The sequence below is a fragment of the Pelodiscus sinensis genome, chromosome 14 (genome assembly GCF_052426305.1).
Source record: "Pelodiscus sinensis isolate ZL-2025 chromosome 14, ASM5242630v1, whole genome shotgun sequence".
NCBI classification, from domain to species: Eukaryota; Metazoa; Chordata; order Testudines; family Trionychidae; genus Pelodiscus; species Pelodiscus sinensis.
In genome coordinates, this window is record NC_143065.1 from 17655735 (window position 1) to 17677145 (window position 21411).

At 33.9% G+C, this 21411-nt stretch overlaps 1 protein-coding gene across 6 annotated transcripts in view; it reads right to left on the reverse strand.

Moving 5' to 3' along the window:
• Window positions 1-21411, reverse strand: part of TCF12 (transcription factor 12) — a 350149-nt gene that overhangs the window by 38156 nt on the left and 290582 nt on the right. For 4 of the 6 annotated variants that reach the window (XM_075897314.2, XM_089782003.1, XM_089782004.1 and 1 more), the window contains 4 exons: window positions 5798-5903; window positions 4563-4702; window positions 4115-4259; window positions 2241-2305 (listed from right to left, as the gene is read on the reverse strand). In XM_075897314.2, coding sequence (XP_075753429.1) covers window positions 2241-2305; window positions 4115-4259; window positions 4563-4702; window positions 5798-5903 — 456 coding nt within the window. Of the gene's footprint in view, window positions 1-2240; window positions 2306-4114; window positions 4260-4562; window positions 4703-5797; window positions 5904-15839; window positions 16055-21411 lie in introns of those variants that run through there. The other 2 variants (XM_089782006.1, XM_089782007.1) reach the window with 2 other exon arrangements.

Here is a 21411-nt window from a genome sequence, read left to right on the forward strand (position 1 = left end):
ATTATCCAGGCTTAAACCTAAAATAAAAGAACCTTTGCAAATGTATTATCTGGCCTTACATGTTTAATCACTCAGTATTCTGTATGGTCTTTAATACCTAAACGGAGGAAGAAATGTTATAGCCTCTGATGTTTCACACATGAAAGGCCTTTGTAAGATGTACCTCAACAGAATCTTAAAACTAGAAATTCTTCCTAATAATACTAGTGGTGGTGTTTAATATCTAAAAAGACAGATATTGGCTTTAAAAAAAATCAATAGGATTTAAGTATTTTAAAAAAGTCTTTGCTAACTCAGATACACTTTCACAAAGTGCATTAGCCTCTGAAATGTAAACACATCATTTTCATTTCAAACATTATTATTCCCTTTCTCAAAAAGGATTTTGCTATATTACTTACTGAACAGTTGTGAAAAGTGTGCTCTGTGTGTGTACTGGTGGTAAAAGAAGCAGATGGGATGAAGCAAGGGATTTGAAGTGTGCAGACTATGGCATGCACTGATAGAGCAGATGGAATGCATCACCATCGGCTATGACAGAAATGATTTATGGAATGACCTGGCTGCTCCTGCTAAGCAACAACATAGGATGACAGAACTAAGTTACTATGACAACCAAAGCCCACCCACCAGTTAGATTAAACATTCCTGACCTGACTTCCACTCTCAGTAAATTTGGAATTTTCTCCAAACATAAGTTTAGTTTTCTCAGCTAGTCACAGAAAGAAAAAATATCTGTGGATCTGTTCAAAAGAAAAACATGGAGAGCAAGTAAAAACTTCACAAGGTCACACAGGTCTGGGCTGGACCACAAGGCCGAGATTTTGACACAAAATTTGGCCAGACTGTGGAACCATATACGCTCTAGCAGAGCTGCACAATAATATACACAGCAGGATGCGTGTAGGAACTGTTATTTCCAAGAAGCTTTTCATTCAGATTCAGCAGAGCCAAAAAAGGCCCAAATTCTTTACTAGATGGACATTTAAAGATGACAAACAGAGTTCTACCCTCTGCTCTCTGATCCAAAGAAGCAACAAGATAATATTCTTCTCTCCAAAGCACATCAGTTTTAGAGAAATCCACTACTTGCTATGGACATCAGTAGAGTCCATCTGACATTATCAGAGCTGGTCATTCTCTAACATATGACAATCAGAGAAAAGCAACATTAAAATAATCTGCAGGAGTTTGCATATTTGCATGAAGTGGGCTGAGATGGGGAAAACAAAGCAGCCCAAAAATGGTCTCTTGCAACTGCAAAGGAGTAATTTTTATCTCTTCAATCAGGATTAGACTTCCAGTGTGTTAAGCAACAGAAATCTGTAGAGCTTTTCCAGCTATCATCCACAGATATGGAATTTTGTCTATACAGAACATTGTCAGACACTAAATATAAACATTTTCAAAATGTTCTGTACCAGAAACCATTCTATTAAAAATAAATGTTCCTTTCATACTATTAATACAAACTGTTTTACTGCATATAATAAAATAATAATAATAATAACAACAACTACAAAAACTTAAACAATTTCAATAGACTTGGAACTTACAATGTTTCACTTCAGGACTTCATTTTATTTTATTATTTGCAATGCCATCTTCCAGTGATTGAAACTAGCTTAATAATTGGCTTGCACAGATTTTGCCTTTCAGATATGCAATACAAATCCCCATTTTAAAATGCCCCATAAATTACTGTTGAATAACTTAGAGCACATATAACTTGACATTTCATTTACTAAGTAAAATTTTTTTTCTCCTACAGTTCCCACTGAGCATGCACTTTGAACCTTGTGCCTAATTTTGCCCTCAGATAAATTTCATTGACTTGAACCAGAGTTGTATGTACATCTCACAGAAAAATAATTGCTTTATAATTAGACCAAGTAGCCAGCATCTGTAAATTTTGCTTTGTACACACAACTTTCCAATAAGTGTTTATCCTTGATACTCTAATCTTTCACAGAATATGCAAATGCCTAGCAAAAATTCTGATGGGCATATTCCACAAATAAAAGTGATAATTTCCATTTTCTTTCACATGGACATAATGTACACTAGTGTATCATGGAGTGCTATGCTAACACATTAGGTTACTGTATTTTGGACATATTGAACTGTAGATATTCATAAGTAACAAAAAGGTAACTATGAATAAAGGAAACCATGATGGCCATTTTAAACAAGATGTGGTCCAAATTAGTCTGAAGACTACGTTTATAATCATTACTTACAGATGCCAATGCCTTTCCAAGTGCATCACCCGTCTGTGAGCTTCCAGTCCCATTTCCTCTGTTTCCTGGAATGGGAAAATAAACACAACATTTATTTTCAGGCCAAAGAACTAAGTTTCTTTACATTTTAGCAAATACAGTTGGACACACTATCACAGCTTTAATGGGACACTGTCAGGATTTCATGATTAACCTCATGTCAATAGAACATGTTTTCATTATATTAAAACAATGTGAGTGAACACAGTCTTGTGTTTAGATTTCAGTAATCTCATTTCCCTGCACCATTTGCAGCTCGAACACAACATCACAAGGATGAGAAATCAAAGCTAGTCAGGGACAAGAGTGAAACCGCGTTGCCTAGTTTCATTATCCAGGCTGAGTGAAACACAAAGGAAAGCAGACTGAAAAATATTTTTAAATTAATGTTAGTAATATAAAGTAACAAGAAAGGGTCACAAATTTAATAGCTTCTGTAGGCAGGTCAATTCCTCTATTCTCTCCAACAAGATTCCTGTTTATCACCTTCCCAAACTTTCTATTTCAAGAATTCTCTGCCACTTCACCCTGCATACTATGGACTCATGTCTTCCCATTCCCACCTGTGGCACATGCCAAAGTCTCCATGCACTCCCTCATTCCAAAGGCCATCAAGTTGAGCATAAGGCCTCCTCACAAGCTCAACCAATTATAAACACAGATAAGGAATTTTTTGTTTCAAAATATAAATATTTATTTGCATGTGTCTAGTCAAGAGTGCAGATAAATTCTGCACACATCAGGTTCTGCCAGCAAAAAATGCACTTTCATACAAAGCTGTGCAAAATGTTCATCATGAAATCTAAATCATGCATCAATCACCTGATTTTACGTTTTATAATAAACTTCAAATCTCACACTGGAGTCACAGAAAGCTTTATAAACTAGATTCATTTAAGGATCCAGGTCTATGATATGCTCCCAAATCAGGGTGAATATAATCAGTTAGACTAATTTCTACTTACACCAAGACTGAACGCAAAGCTGATTGTGAACCCATAGAAAACTGAAAAGCTCCTCTGCAATCTTAAGAATGTAAACCATTGTATTAATAAGTGATGTTATGAGATACATCATTATCCACAAATATCCATGAAAAGAGAAAAAAATATGTATTGTATTCTTAAAACATTAGGGCCCTACAATTGCTTCCAATCTGGGTGTCTAATTGGGGATGAGATGATTACATGGCCCTCTGCTACCAAACGGTGTTAGGGGAAGCCAAGAGTCCACATTTCTAGTCTGTGGATAAACGGTGAAGGGATTAAAGAGAGTTTAATCCCAGTGACCTTCTTCCTTTGGCCCTGGCTAGTGATCTGAAGCAACATAGAGGGAGAGGATACATAATACACTATGAACAATTTTTGTAGCAGGCCCTCTTCAAAGACAAAATGCTTAAAGTCACCACAACGCTCCATTAATATAGCAATGGCATCTCTATCACAAACCAGTAGTTATTTACATACTATTTAGACTCTGAGATCACAAAGGCTGAGAGACCACTGGCCACTGGAATTAAATGGGTGCAATGTTTCAGTGCGTCTAAAATCAGTTAAATATATTAGAAGCCAACTTAAGCTAAACAAATTTAATACAAACCAGCTTAAAGGTCTACATTGGAGTTATGGGATGGTTGCACTGAGTCAACTAAGTTGGTTTTAAAAATATCCCTCCTTTAGTTAACCAAAGCACTAATTTGCATTCAGACCAACTCTACGTCTTAGTACGAGATATAGAGCTAAAAAAAAAAAATTAAAAAATTAAAAGGTACCTTTTATCTAAATAACTTCAAATTGTACCTCAATAATTCTTATTTAATCCTAAGAGCATCTTACCCAGTATATTATCTGATCCATTGATGGGTGGAGTATGTGAGGCAGCAACATAAGGTGAACTACTGGTACTGCCGCGATGGAAGCTGGACATTGGAGGAAGACTGGCATTTATATCTGTAGGTGAGACTGAATGTGGGGGATAGCTCTAGAAAAAAGCAAACCAAATAAGATCCAATTAAGCAGAATCTTTAAATACATTTATATATCTTGGTATGACACCGTCACCTAAGAAAGGGACTAGCTGTCCATCAGCCAAACAAGCCATTCCACTACCAAAAATCATGGTAAAATTATACAGTACATAAAAAAGATGCAACAAAATCAAGGTTTTGATTTCTGTCAAATCTAATTTTGAATTCACAGTACTAGAAGATCAGATGGGAAATTAAACAGATCCGTCTCCAGAAATGTATTTACATATGCTACTGTATTAGCCTTTGTAACTTACCAAGCGGTCATGTGTGTGTAGACTGCCATAACTGCTAGACTGTGACATGTGAGAAGAAGAGCCTCCCAGCATTCCACCATAACCAGGCTGGCTCATTCCATTGGATGAATTCCAAAGGTCAGAAGAGTTGTGGGTACCATCTATTTTTTTAACAAAAGAAAAGATCTCTCTAATATGAGAAGTGTAATGAGTTTTTCTTTCCTTTACATTGCTTAAAAGTACATAATTCACCAACTCAATTGAATATCAGTACTGAAATAGGGAATAGTTAATACAGAGTCTCCCATTCTGCTACCACGCTGTGTTGCTATATTTAAAAAAATGAGGCTTTATAGCTGAAATACAATCCAATGACAGCTGAGAAAATACCAAGTACTCTGCTAATTACAAAGACCTTCAGTAAGGCCAGATTTACATCAAGAGACAATAAAAATTCCAGACTTTAAAAAAAACAACAACCTTGATGCTTGGCTAAGTAATGCTCCCCATAAATATACAGTGGGAAAAGATTTCTCAATCCATAATAGGCAATTTATATTGGCTAAAACATTCTAACACTATACAATAAAAAGGTTCCATAATAGCAGACTTGAATAACTGATAATTGCTACATTATATAAGCCTGAAACCCAAGTGTGTCAGCACTGTTTTCCTTCAGCAATAAAGACTGCATTGACATTGTACACTTCAGCACTTACGATATTTACAGTATCTCATCTCAATACCTCATCTCACCAACAAAGAGCTAAACTGAGGAAATGTGGTCCCAATCTCATGAATTCTGGTCCCTGTTTTTGTGCAATCCAAAGTCATCTGTATTTCTGGCATAGTGAAGACATGAGCATTCACTGAGAACCCAGATTGTTAACAGATATTGTACAACCAAACTCCAGAATGACCAAGAAGCCCACACGTCGTTTATCACTATCGTTCTGGTGCGTTGTTCTGAAACCTCTACAAATCAAAGAATGGGGAATTCTGCCCATCTGGCCTGCTGGATAATCCCTTTAAATTGCAGTCAGCAATTAATGTCACAAACAAACCTTTAAATCAAAGAACAGCTTCTTTCATCCAACATTTTGTAGATGTATACAAAATTCAACTCTAGGACCCAGCACAATTCCTTAGCTTCTCTAGAAATGTATTTATTACATTATTCGATGCAACAAATTTCTGCCATTTCTGCCAAAAGAACTAATTACAAAGATTACTGTATTTAGAGGTACTTTACTTACCTTGCATAAAGAAAGTGCTGGCAAACATACTGCTTGGTGGTTTAGGAGATGGGTAAGTTGGAGATTCTCTATTGAAATCATCAGAACTTGGAGATGGTGCATATACCTAAAAAATGGAAAAACATCAAAAAGCCTGGATGTAATATTTGGCTGTCAAACATAACAATGTGCTAATACAGAGACTTACATTAAAGAGAACACTACTAGCAACTTCCAATATTTAATTCATTTGTTGACATTATTTAGTTTTTAGCAAGTTGCCAAAGTATTACTGTGAGCTTAACATCACACTTTCAGGTGAGCCAATTCAACCAGGTGGCCTGATAAAAACCTAAGTGCTGATTCTGCTTATAAAGCACACATCTCACACAGAAACAAAACAGCGGTTCCCAAAATAACTAGCAATTTTAAAATAACTCTATTCTTGGTTGCATATTTAACTAGCTGGAATCCCAACTAAGATAAAACATTCATGTCTAGTGAAACAGTTGGGAATTTAGTGTTACTATTCAATCAGAAACCTGTCTAATTTTTTAGGGTTACAGGGGAGGTGGGGAGCAGGAAGGAGGAAGTAATGCAAATCTGTATCCTGTTGGGTGATTTTAAAACTTCAATATCAAATAACCTTGGCAATCTGGCACAGCTTTTAAAAATCTTGTTTTTATTTGGCAGTGGAGTGCCAATATCTTTTGGTAAGCCTATGTCACACAGTATGTTAAAATAAAAAGGTTATTTAAAAATACTCAGTTTTGCTTCTCCTCATCTCCTAAAAGAAACTAATTGATGTATAGGCTTCAAATAAAAGTCTAAACTTAAGTGCATAAAAAGTAAGCCAAAATTGTTAAGTGCATATTTTTTGTGTGTGCATATATATGCCTATGCACACATACATACAGATAGGTCACTCCCCTATCATTGTAACAGGCTGAGTACCCATACAGAAGAAGAGAGAGAATAAAAAAAAGTGTCTTTGACTACCACCAAAGACTAGGAAACCTCTATTGTAGTTTGCAAGGGTGAATGTTCTGATATGAAAATTTACAAAGTTAAGCAGGTCACATCTTATATTTATTTGCATACAAATACCCAGAATGCTTTGCAACTCTGCTGTTGTCAGATCAAATGGCTTGGCATGTGTTTGGAGAGAGTTATTTTATGTAACGTGACTGATTCACCATTACTTTACACAAATTTAACACTGATGCATCTCTAATAAAAAGAGCTGAGGTGTATGAGTGTATGAAACACTGGTAAACAATGGCATCTTCTCTATCTAGAACTGAGTCTCAAAGTATGGGAAGTACAGTGGATACATTTCACCACTTTTCACATCTCTCTCTCTGCTTTTGCATTCATGTTTTGCAATCAAACTCAAGAGGACACTTTTGTTTGTATGTTTTTATTATTTTGGGTACAAAGATAGTGCTTCCAAAGATAGCTATTGTTCAAATTGATGGCTTTTTTTTTTACTTCCAATTTTTTAATGCCTGGAAATAAAGAAATTTTACAAGGGAAAATGCATGACAAAATGTTATAAACTGTGTTAAGAGCATGAATGTATTTATGGTACATAAATCTACATATCAACACACACTTCACACATACTCAAAACAAAAGTGACAAGACTGTCAAATTTTAAATGCTCACAATCACAAAGCTACGAACATATTAGGTAAAACTGGCTTTAATTTACAAGTTGTCTGTTGTGCAAAATAATGCAGCATATGCTGTAGCTGATGAATAATCTATCACTGTCACAGGATAGCAGAGGAAACAAAGCTTTATGACATCAGCATTGACATGGAGATGTGCATTGATTAATGTGAAAAAATCCACAATGACAAATTATACGTCTTTTCAACTTTGCCAGAGTAATGCTATAAACAAGATTTGTAGTGTGGGCCACAGACTGAAATTTCAATCGCTTCTAATAATTTTGACATTTCATAAGACTGTCTAAACAAGCAAGCACCTCAGAAGGGAAATTAAGCTGAAAAAGTTCAGCTCCAACAAATGCATCATTTATGGTTACACATGTACATGACATTAGCATAATAAAAATGTTATAAAATATACCAATGTCAAAGAGTCCCTTTCAAATAGCTACATGAAAGTTCTAGGGCAGGCACATACATTTATATAGTTTCTATTTGTTTTTGGTATTCTAACTATAGCTTGCAGAAACATAGCTTCAATATTATGAAGCTGCACTTGTGCCAGTCTAGATTTTTCAGATCAAAGGGCTCTGGCGGCAAAACACAACTGATGTGGTCTCAAAGACTTCATTAACTCCAGATGTGGGGAAATAGTCAGCCAATTCCACAAAAAGAGCAAGTCTCTTTTAGTTACAATCAGAGCTACCCACAAATTAAAACCAGGCATCTTATGTCATCTGATCACCTGCAGATGAATGCCAGGTTTTTTTCTGGTTAATGACCTAATCATAAGTTTTACTCTATGTTATTACGAACAGAATTTAAAAGCAAAGCAAAGCAAGAAAAAAAAAGATTATTGAGATCAGATTACATCTACAAGAAGCAAAATACAAACTTTAATTAAAATGTTGATAATAAAGGAAACATATTTAATACACTTTCAAGTTAGGATAAGATGCATTAGGTCACCTAGCTCAACCTCTTTAAACACATTTAATGCTTAGAGTCCTTATCTAGCCAATGTGGCTATTGGCCCATAGCAACTCTGCAAACCTCTCATCACAAAGTGATGGAATTTGCTCCCTAGTTAGAAGGTGTTCTTTTGCAGCAGCTGCATAATGAGGTTTTAAGTTTGATGTGGCTGCCTAAAATTGGCTCTTTGGGCTATCAAGCTGATGGGAATGACATCTGGGAAGAATCAAAATAGTTCTTCCCTGGCAGACATTCTCAGGGAGCTAAGAAATATTGCTAAAAGGACCATACAGCCCCAAAAAGTCTCCCTTGCAGACAGCTTTGTCAAGCACATATAAGAGAAATCTATTCTGCTGAAGGCTTCCCCAAATTCTCCTAAGCATGTGGCATTCTGGAGTGATTGAATTGGAGACAGGAGGAGAAGCGAACTTCAGGGGTAGAAAGCTTTCAGGAGTAGGAAAGCTCTTCCAAAACTCCCACTCCAGATTCAATTTTTAAATGGTCCACATAGTGGAGGTCTTGTCTCTCTCCAACCTGTATGCAGACTTTCCACTTCAATTCTAGAGTTGTAATAATTCCTGCAAGCTGTGTGGCCTCAGCAGGAAGGAAACAGGACAAGGGAATTGCATAGCACAGGTCTCGAGCTCCACTTTCCTCCCTTCCCACACCCTGAGCTGTCCCGCATCTCTCCAGTGTGAATGGCTTTAGGATTTGGGGGAAGGGTGAGGGGGTGAGGAAAGACTGTTAAACTTTCTTCAGTCTGTTGCTGTACTTATGCAGAGCCAGTGTTCTTGGCCTTCCAGAGCTTGTGCAGCCCAGAACAGATTGGATTTTCCTAATGAGTCAAGTTTAAGAAGTACTTTTGCTTTCAAATGTGAAGTGATTCTTACCAAATTTAATTGATACTATTATAAAAGATCATTTTAAAAGTGCAATAAATTTACTGAGTATCAGATTATTCAATGTCTTTTCATTTACTAATTTTAAAAATTCCAAATATAAAGGCATTACTATATCCTAAAAGGTCCGAGTTACTGATTTTGCTTTGATAGTAGAAGAAAATCTTCACTCTATAAATATCAATTAAAGCATCAAAAATACCCAATTTGCATATTTTCAACTAGGTTTCTTCCTATTAACAGGTTTGATATTTTTATATTTTCATCATACATACTAAACATAGATATAAACAGATGAAACATGCCAGTGAAACAAAATATAAAAGCCTATTTTAAAGATGCTTCCACTAAATAAGGAACAAATCTCCAAATGTGCATGTTGTATGTGAAATTATAAATTGTATTATTCATTTAAACCTAGCTATATAGAAAGTTTCAGAGGTCACAAAAACTGACATTTATCAAGGCATTATATACAAACTTCTCTTTTAGGACAGTAAAAATGGATACCCATAGCTACACCTTATGAATTCAACTAACTGGACTATCTACATTTCATCAGCACCAGTCATATATTATATAAATATGCACTGATGACTGATCCATGGACGTGGCAGGCTTTCACAATATATTATCTGCGCATACTGTGACAAAAAGCTTTTTCTGTTGAAAAGGTATTCTGATAAATGGAAGCTTATTTTAGTGCTCAGCTCCTTCAGAAACATATTGAACATAAAAACAGAATGAGGAATGGCAATTATATTTATTCCATCCTGTATTTATAAAAAGATACAAGTACTCACACTAGAAACAGAACAAATTATATATTGTCAAATTTTAATGAACACACAAGAACAATATTTAAGCACGACAATAAATTGACAAGACCTGGGAAATGCAAGATTCAAGTTAACTCTGGACTGCACTCTATTTTCTGAAAACATCTTCAAACATCAGGTAAGAAGTCTCAAACTGATCTGAGAATCCTTGAATACTTTAAGTACAATGAAAAATACTGAGAAAAGAAAGTCAGCCTAAACTATGAACCTGATGATATTTTTTAACGATAGCAGAAATCTATAGAAATATACTACCACCATAGAAAGATATGGCTCTTTCAATGCCATTAAAGTTCATTTTGTAAATAAGTGTTTATGCAGTTTTTAAGTTCATATAATACATTCCTATTTAGGGAGTTCTGAAAATGCCATAATGGTACATCACACAAAACCCTTCTTATTTCCTAGATTAACATAATGTGTTCCAAAATGCAACATCGTGTCAAGGATGTAATAAAATAATGTAATAAAATTTAGGCCACTAGACTAACTTGCTAAAAATCCTTTGAATATCTTTGAAGATTCTTTTTGTAATGATTTTCTAAACAAGTTGCTTTCTTCCCCACATCCTCAATAAAAGATCAGACAACATTGTTGACTTGTGATATGTATAATTTAACCTACAAAATTCTAGAGTTTTAGCTAAAGGAATTCAAAAGAATTCTGAAATTGGTTAATTCACATTATCAATTTCTATTAACTGTAACATTTTAGAACATCTTTATGCTATGATATACATTACTATATAACATTAATATTGACCACTTTATGCTAGAGGAGTACTGATGTATTTTCTATTGCTTTTAAGTCACTTCTCTTATCTCACTGGTAATCTTAGTTTCTACATCTCATAGGCATGAACTAATGCATTTCTAGAGGCTGTCTTCAACACAAGTGTGTATATGAAAGCAAATACACCAAACAAATAAGTGTGTGTCACTGTTTGGTGCCCACAATTTTGAGAAATATAGGTCCATGCAATATAGCACCTGATCCCCTCCGTAGCTGCTTTCATTTGCCCATGGAAATGGACATAACCTTCACACTGAAGCATCAATAAAACATGCTGTAGACAACACACCCTCCTAGCAGGGGACTGCTCCTCAACAGATTGGCAGTTCTGCCCACTAGAGTTGAGCAGAGAAAACTCTCCCAGGCTATCACACTGCGACCCATAATACTTCTTTGGAGGAAAAATAAATAAATAAAGGTGACCAGTGCTACAAGCTCACTTTATTCAAAGTAGTCTACCCCTAGAGATTCCTTCCATGATCCTATGTTTGTTCTAACTTACAAATGTTAGCTTTGACCTTGTCTGAACTGCTATGGGCAGCATATGGTATAGGATAAATTTAATTGTACTTTTGTCTGTGTGCTAACTGGTCCAACACTAATAAAACTCGAATCAATATCCCTATGGAAAGCAGAAAACATTCACTTCCTTATCACTTTGTGGCTGTAAACTATGCAAACCAAGTATCAGAGGGGTAGCCGTGTTAGTCTGAATCTGCAAAAGCGACGAGGAGTCCTGTGGCACCTTATAGACTAACTGAAGTGTAGGAGCATAAGCTTTCGTGGGCAAAGACCCACTTTTGCATGCATCTAACAAAGTGGGTCTTTGCCCACGAAAGCTTATGCTCCTACACTTCAGTTAGTCTATAAGGTGCCACAGGACTCCTCGTCGCTTATGCAAACCAAGTATGTCTACATTTATGTAAAAACAGGCTTCACATATTATTCCTTACAGAAAGTATCTTTAGAAAATAAAATTGGATTGGTATTTCATCTGAAGTAATCTGCAAAATTTTAACACCTATAGTGATATGTACTATTTTAATACTTTAATTCAATGTGCTATGAAATAACACTAACAAGTAAGGTTCCCCGCATGTATTTCTAGTAAATATTTTATACACCTCTCAGAAAAATAGAGAAAATAACGTCACTCAGGAATTAGTTCATCTCACTCACAAATTCTTATTTTCCACTATAAACGTGGAAAAACATGAATGATCTTAAAGAACATACAATACAATCTGTTTGTTCTTTTCTTTTCTATTTATCAGCATTATAACAACCTGCTATGGCAGAAGAAGAAACTGTTTCAAAACAAATGTGTCTCTATGGAATTTTGTCCTATACTGGAGAAAACTTAAGTACTTATATACTTAGTAACTAAACATAACCACATGGGACTGAGGTAATTCATTCATACTGTGCACAGTACCTGGAATATAACATTCTACTAAATTATGTCATCGTACTGAATAGTGGTATTAAAAGCTGCATAAAATAAATTTGAAAATTAAGCAAAAACGTGTAAGGGATTTGATATTGTTTGTAATAAAATCCTCATATTATTCTCTAGTTCTCAATCACTGCTTATTTGACTACCTAAAATAGTAAAAACAATTATTAATAATATCCTACATGTTTTTAATATTCAGGTGTTATTACTGAAAAAGCTGAGAAAATTTATTTGTTTTATCCCAAAGGAAACATAAATAAAATCTATCTTTTTTAGACCTCTATTAATTCCCTTTTCTCCTGTACAGAATATGAACAAAGGACCAACAAAATAGGTTCCTTAAAAAAGTGATAGAAAGCAACTACCTGAAGCCACTTAAAAAGTCTGTCAGTACATGCCATTAATTTTTCCTCAAATATCTAATTCTCACCCTCCCACCACCCAAAAAAAGGATATGAAGTTAGCACCTAACAGAAATAAAAGGTGAGATGGAACTTGATAACAAACATTAACATTAATTGTTAATCAAACTTTTTCACAAATTGAAAGAAGGCTTTTTTTAACTTAATTCAACCTTTCTTCCTCCCAGCCCCAAGGCATGGTTAGATACTCTTCCCTGATACTAAGAAAAATATTTCTATATATCAACACTTGAAGAAAGTTTTAAAAAATGTTGTTTTCTAGTTTAATATAAATAGCTAATGAAGTCCTTGAACACAGAAAATAAGCTGAATTAGTTTTTAATTTAGGGGACATATTATTCTAAATCTTTCTTGTTTCATATTATTTAATACACATACCAGTTTTATTTTATTGCTTAGTGCAGGATTTATAGTAAAATTTTTCCCTACATACCTATCTTTTGTAATATATGTTAAATTACTAAATTAATCCCTTAGAAGAGCATGAAAAATCAATTTTAAATTTGTAAACTTTTATTCTACTTCCATGTAAATGCATCTCAAATCTCTTTTGACCACTCATTAAGTATTACCTAGCAGTGTTTGGAAGCATCTTTTTTAATGTAATCTTATTTTGCCTATGTACTCTTGACTTTGGTAACTCTTTCCACATTTTTAAGGTTAAAAATATATTTTATGAAATTAACTTTCAGATGAAAACGTAATACTTGTTTCTGTATGTAATTTCCCATTTGCATTTTTCCCAAACAAATCTGCACTTCACACAAGTGAATAGATAGTAATAGATAGTAATAGCAGATAACAGACTGGTATCTAAAGCAAAATCATCATTCAAATAAATCTCAGATCATGAGCCAGATGCCACTATCTGCTAAGTGATCAAATGATATAAATTCAAGAAGCAGCACTACAGTGAGATCTGACTGTGATCTTGAGGTACAGAGTCTTCTCTAACTGTAGAAAAGTTCACACATAACCCTGGATATCAAGTTAAAATCTGTCTCTTCATTTGAAGGTTAAAAGCATTAATGGAAAGCAAAATCTGGGAAAATCCAACACACATACTCTGATTACATGTATTTGAATGAAAAATAATTGTATTATTTATTTTAATTTACAGAATTATTTGGGAGAACAAAATACTGAAAGCTGGGAAGAGGTAAAAAAATTAAACCCAAAAGTTAAGGGACCATGATATAAGATTGTCATGATTTGTCATCTATTTACTAACTCTTCAAGATCATAAAGGTCACCTCTGACCTATAACAGGCACATGCTATCAATTTTCAAGCCATGCTCCCCTACAGCACCAGCACTTCCATCTACTTATAAGCCTGGAAATGCTTAATAAGATCAAAGCTTTTTTTCCTGCTACAGAACAAAGAGAAATGTTGTAATAGGGCGATATGTGCTCAAGAAAGAATAAAAATCAAAACTCCATTCAAATCATACTCCTTTTGCTTCAGGGGTACTGTATGGTTAATTTTACTTAAGTCTAATATATATTGTCACATAAAACTTCAAAAAGACTTAACTTAGGAGAAAACATGAAAGAAAAACCATTTCACATTTGAAAGACAGATGGTATTTATATGAAAGGAAATGAAATAGAGATCATGCAGTTTCACTTATTTTTCCCACTCACTCCTCAGTATCTTTTCTCTCATCGAAGAAACTCATACACCTGGTTTTTAATGAGTTTAAAGATCCTTAGTTTGATCATCATTGATCATAAAATCTTTACAAAAAGTTCATTACTAAAAAAAGACAAAACTTATGTAAGCTTATGTGCCAAAAAATACAAATGAAACTGATTTATGCTTCTTATCTATATACTTTTTAAGGACATGGACAAACCAAAAGCATATACAAGAAATACGAACATAAAAACATTTAAACAAAATGTGTATACACTGTATAGATGAGACTGTTACACATAAACTAGATTTGTGTTTTGTATTCTGCCTTATTATAATTTTTTTTAAATTTAAATAATGTCAATTAAGAACTAATAGCATGCCATTTAATACATAACAAATTAAAATATACAGGAATTGAAAGATTCAGTTAATTTTTTCAAAAGCTAGTGATCTTTTTTCTAAAGCTCAATAATATGCTGCAATAATTCCAATAACATTTTTTCATTTTGCTTAAAATTATTTTGGGAAAAAATCTTGAACAAGAGCATAATGCTTGTTTATAATTTGATATGTACTACTTTATTCAAATGCTATCATTCTCGGCAGCATGACACAATATCAATATAAATGCCAGAATTCAAAATTATGAAGCCAGTCACTAAAACACAAGTCTGTTAAGTATAAGCAAAAATGTAATATTTTCTAATCTTGTGGAAGACTGTGGCTTAAACTCCCGTTTCTGCAGCATTAAGGTACAAAATCTACTGAAAATGTTCTAGTGTAAATAGTGATTCAAGTCTGTGAATCAGACTAACTTTCCTGTATAGGGTCAAAATGCAAGTTTGATTGGAAGCAGATGGTTTAACAGTAAAGTCAGTCTCTGAATCTCAAACTCCAAACAGGAAACACAAGCCTTACTGGCTGACTGCTTCCCTAATCATTCCCAGAGATTCATACTTGTTATTTTTATAAATAACCACAAAGGCTTTCATCTTTTCTCCCTATTGCACAAAACAGCCAATAAACCTAAATGTCATTTTTTTTTTAGCTAACAGAAATCCCCACCATCACCACACACACCATTCCAAACACAGAGATCACAGATAGTCTTTTTAAAATAAAGTACATTAGAAATGTTATGGTGTTCAATGTTAGGTTAATGTTTAAAAAATTACAAACTATAAACTTAACTGTACCTTATCACAGAATGCCAGCCATAAAAGCCTTCTGAAAATATGCAAGTGAATTATACAAGCAATCTAAATGTACTTTGTTAGACTAATCTAAAAACACACAGATTTCAGTAACTGCCTGTTCAGCTGCGTCAGCCACTTTGCAACTATATGAACAAAGGAAAGCACCCTTACCGTTTTCCCATTGTAGTAATACATCAAAGAATTGCTGCCCATTCCAGGTACAGGGTATGCACAATACATGTTGATTCTAAAAATGACAGTCTGCTGTTAAAGTACACTGCTTCTCTCCAAGACATCCATCCACCAGATCAAACAGAGTAATTCTTCAGTACTATGTGTACACACATGGATCTACTCAAAAGGAACTTATGCAAAACAGGACTGAACCATCTCATATGGGAAGAGGGGGTGTATGTGTGTATAAGAGAGAGAGACTCACTGTAATCTCTATGAAATTCTATCAACCCCCTCCCTGCCTCATTTTAAGTCCAAATTCCAACCAGTAAAGTCCTTGCAAAGCCAGTTTATTTACAACAGTTAAGAAGCACAGATTTGAAGCTACCCATTCACTGAAAAATGATTTGCTTTGTCCATAAAAATAAAATGCTACAAAGGAAAAAAATAGAAAAATCCTAGTTAATCTCCTGGTTTTTGTTTTAATTCAATTAGAGCTCTTGCAGCAGTAGAGTCATAATTTGATGCACCTCCAGTGACACTACCATCTGGCTCTGTCTAAAGTTGCTTCCAACTTTGACAAAACACAATGCAGAGCAATCATGAACTGGAAACACTGAATCATATGTAACAAGAAGGACTAGACAGCTAAGCCTGCTACATAATCACTTCCTGGGCCAAAAAGTATTATGTCCCAATTAATTAAGTATCTCTACTAGGCCACAGGTTGTTTCTAACTGGGGAAAGGGTATATCCTCTTAAACAAGTACTGTATCGCTGCCAAAGAAAACACATTATGTCATGTTTAGTTAAATATATTACATATATTTAGATCAGGCAACTATAGAAAGGCAAATATGTTAATATTACAAAATCCAAATTTCATAATTAAAGTACATAGTAGGAAAAATGTTTGATTAAGTTTGGCCAAATTTTAAACATTTTAATTAGACTGTAAAATACATTTTCATGGAAAAAAGTATTTTTTCTCTTAGATGTGTACACAAACACATCAAAACAGTAGGCAGAAACACGCAATTGTAGTGTTAATCTACACAAATACATTGCACAATATACTGAACATATATCATCACACAGAATCACTCAATACACACATTTAGAGTGTTTCCCTTTTTTACATCCTTTTCTAAACTGCATCCTCTTTGTGAAGAATATGAAATTTCCTCTGTTTGATTAAATATATAATATGAAAGCCAATATACAGGGAATGAATTTACCAGTGTTTCAGGGGCATTAATATTAACAGCAAATTTTCCTGTATATGCTATTCAGTACATTGGGAAACTCCTAATCTATATGTTTGTACATAAACATGCTTATAGTCTATAAATGAATACACATAGCTGTTAAAGAATGTGCAGGGTCCAGTAAGCCCCTTTAAAAAACAAAGAGGCCAAAGGACAAAAAAAAAATTAGAGCAGAATCTTTCCCACTCTCTCTGACTGAGTCAAATGCCAAATCTGCGAGTTTGCCCTACCTTCCTTTCTGTTGAGAACAGAGAATATGCCACAGACTAAGAAAAGAATAGGTATTGTTTAATTCAGCAATCTGTAGGGGAAAGACTAGGATACCTTTGACAAGCACCTCTGATGATGGGAAACTCATCTAACCACTGCATGAAATTTAACAAACAGATCATGAAAGACTTCAGGATTTTTCTAGTGTTTGTCACCTTAGTAAATCACCATTGCAATATATGTAAGTATACATAATATATACAGATTAGACACAAGCGACAAACACAAGCAAAAGGATATAAACATGAGAGAAAGTACTGTGATTATTCCAGTTTCGAACTAGTTGGTATAGAGATATCCTGTTAATGAATCGAAAAGCATGTGCTTTTTTACTATTTAACTCTATGTTTTGACCAGATTATTGCTTTTAATACATCCATACATAGCGAGGGGGAAAGGTAGAAAAGAATGCAGCATTTTAAAAGCTAATGAACCAAATTTGAACCCAACTCTTCACCAATACAAAAGATTAAGCGGCAGCTGCAAAAAAGAACATCACTGTACATCAGACTATTAAAATGCCAAGCCTGCAGAGTGACTTGCAACTTCCTCCTTCCCCTAGGGATCACAAAGCCCCATTTCAGTCCCCAGAGAACTCTGTAAGAAGCTTTGATTTACAATTAACAATGCCATTCCTTAAACCTCATCACTATGTTTAGACTTCTATAGATGTGGTAAGTTAAAAGATCTTTAGATCTCTTAGACATACTGCTTTACTAAGTATACTGTACTCCAGAATTAAAATAAATTATTTAGAACAATATATCTTTTTATATTCAGAAAACACTGAAGAAGCTATACAATAAAATTCCAATTTTATTTTGGAAGAGAGAGGCAGAATAAAATCATTTTCTTTTTTAATCAAATACTTCCTGCACATAACAAGCCTTTATAGTGGTCAAAATGTTTCAGCAGTGGTTAGATTCAGTTTTTCAAAGCAAGGATGGACATTATGGTGTACCTTGTAAAATTAGCTGCTGGGAGTGTAATTGCAATAATCTGATTATTGTTGAAACACTTTGGAGAATAAAAGCTCAGTATTTTCCGATGTGGCATGAACTGCAAGAAAGATGAAGCATATCTTCTAAACTTGCACACCAAAACAGTAAAAGTTAAAAATACAAAGGCAATATGAATTGGTATTGTTTGCTAACTTGATTAACATGTGCTTAAACAAATAAACTGCTGAGATTCATCAATACACAGGTAAGCTATTGTCAAAAACAGCACAAAAAGAATAGATGTCATCTAAAATGCTGTCTATGGGCAAAGACAGCACAAACACAGCTACTTCAAAAATATCCCTCCAACTAAAACAGTTTATTCTTCATTTGCCTCTGATAAACCGAAGAAGTAACTACTTTATCATACTTTGTGTGGAATTTGCTATTTTACTGGAGCAGCACAGGCACATGTAAATATATTGCATTGAAAATTATGGCAAATTGTGTTGTATGGTTATAACACCAAAATACTATTTTCCAATACACTGTTACTCAGGGTATCATTTTCAGGATCAAATTATTTTTGCTTTCAAGCATATCAGATTTTTATGAGTTTTCTTTAATCTCATAATTTACATTGACAAGTGATGATGACTAATCAACATAATATTTTATAATGTGGCAAACTGCACAAATTCTGAACGGACATGTACTTTTGTAGCCTGAACTATTTCCACTCATGACCCTCCACTGTGTCAAAAACAATAGTGTGTGTTTTTTGTAACTATATAAAGATGTTATGATCTCTGACACAGAGTGAAAATGCTGACCTAATCATTAACTAAGCTTACATTTGGTGTTGCACTTTTTTTTTTCATAATTGCAGCAAGCACGGCTGGATATACTTATGGAAAGCTCAAACAATAACTACTCCAACACGGTTCCAACGCCCTCAAAAGTTCTCTTTGTATGTGTCTGTTTTATTTTTTACTTCACATTTATTCTGATCAGCAACTATGCTGATTTTTTCTTCTCTTAAGAAAAGCATGTAAGGGTGAAATGTTTCATATCTGGATCAGTGATATCTTAGTCACTACAGTTGATTATTCTACTTTTCCTTGGTGACAAATTAAGGGTTAATCTTATGACTCAGTCTGACAGAACTAGTCAGCTGGAGACAGGGCCAATTTTTTAAACTTGATTTCAGACAGACATGCTGTCAGCAGAGGAGCACTGAACAGACATGTACTTTTGTAGTCTGAGCTGTTTCCACTCACGACCCTGTACTGTGTCAAAAACAATAATCTGTGTGTTTCTGTAAGTGTATAAAGAGATTATGATATCTAACGCAGAGTGAAATGCTGACCTAATAATTAACTAAACTACCTGTTTAAGAATCTTCTCAAAGACTCATTCATTTTCCATCTGAATTTTTTTAAATGAGATATTTGCTCTTTAGAGTCTAGCTGCTTTGTCAAATGTACAATTTAATATCGTTGTCCAATTCAGAGACAAACAACAAAACACAAACAGCAAGAATGAGTCACTCATATTTTTAATGAGTTTAAAACCACTACTAAATTGTCATCATACAAATCACTGGAAATTATCCTTGATAATAAACCAGGGATAGGCAGAGATTCTCATCTCCACACCAACGCGACATATCCTCTATTCAACACTGTTCATAAATATGACTTAAACATCATATCAATATTTAAAATATAATGCTGTTATATTTATTGCTTGTTTTATTATTTAAAATATTATAAGAACTAAAAACTGTATACTCTTCCCCCCCATAAAAGCTATTTCCCACCAAATCACCAGAAACAAATACCAGATAAAACATAATGAGCTTCCTGATGGAGAGTCTGTTTTTCTCAAGGACATAAATAGCAGCTTACAAAGGAATACTTTGATTAGGATACCATTAGCTCATTATTTCTTATTTCTTTGGTACTAGTTGCTAGTTGAAAAATGCTCTGCAATATTGTGCACAAAATCTTTGTTTCAAGTATTCAGAAAATAAATTCTAAGATTCTCAATGAAAAAACTTTCAAATGTACTTATTTCCAAATGAAATGTTTATGATGATTAACTAGATCAAGCCTAGAGAGATGAATACCTATAAATTATATTGTCAGCAAGCAATTAAAACAGATTCAGACTTTAAACTGTCTGAGAAATTGCATGTAGCTGCTTCTAGAGGGGAAAAAAGAAAAAATAAGTATTGTCTAGAAGACAGACCTATACTCATATAAACATTTAAATATCTAGTAAATTAAAAAATCCGGAAAGCATGCCATCATGTTATTAGGCAAGAGGAAATTATCCATTTATCATGTATTGAATAGTGAAAAAATGCAGCAGATTTCAACTCCATAACAGTGCTTTAAAAAAAAAAAAAAAAAACAGCCAAGAATAATGAACCATTATAATCTAAACAAAATTGCCACAAAAATCCTAACATTCAGTTGATAGGGTTTGATTAATTTACACCAATATACTTTCAAATCTATGTCAAAGTTAAATAGTAAAATGTTAAAAGTGTTACTGTTTTCTAGTTCAACTGGTTGGTTTGTAATTTTAATATCTGTATTTCTACAAAGAAAAAAATACCTGTTATTAAACAAAAACTGTGTACAGTATTCCAAAATATAAATATTTAAAATGGCCTAGCCACATTAAATGTCCAAGCCAATTCCATGATGCTTACATGTGAAAACAGGAATGTTTTAAAAATAAGAAATTATATAGTCAGAAAAATTGAGTTACAAAAGACGGGAATGGCTTTGCTTCTCAAGTCTATACATTTTCAGCATTTGAGTTATTTTATACATTTAATAGAAATAAAGATGTTTGTTACTAGATGTATGATTCTAAGAGCTAATGAATAACAGTAACTTCTACCAATTCCTCAGTCAGGTATTGAACAAATATTCTTTATTAGTGATACTTGCTTATGGATTTATATTAAGTATCAAAACAAGGAATGTATTCTATATGCATCATTATTCCCAGCTTCAGAAAACTTCAGAACTGTGCTGAAGATTGTAGATATTTTGTTTAAACTAGGAAACAAAC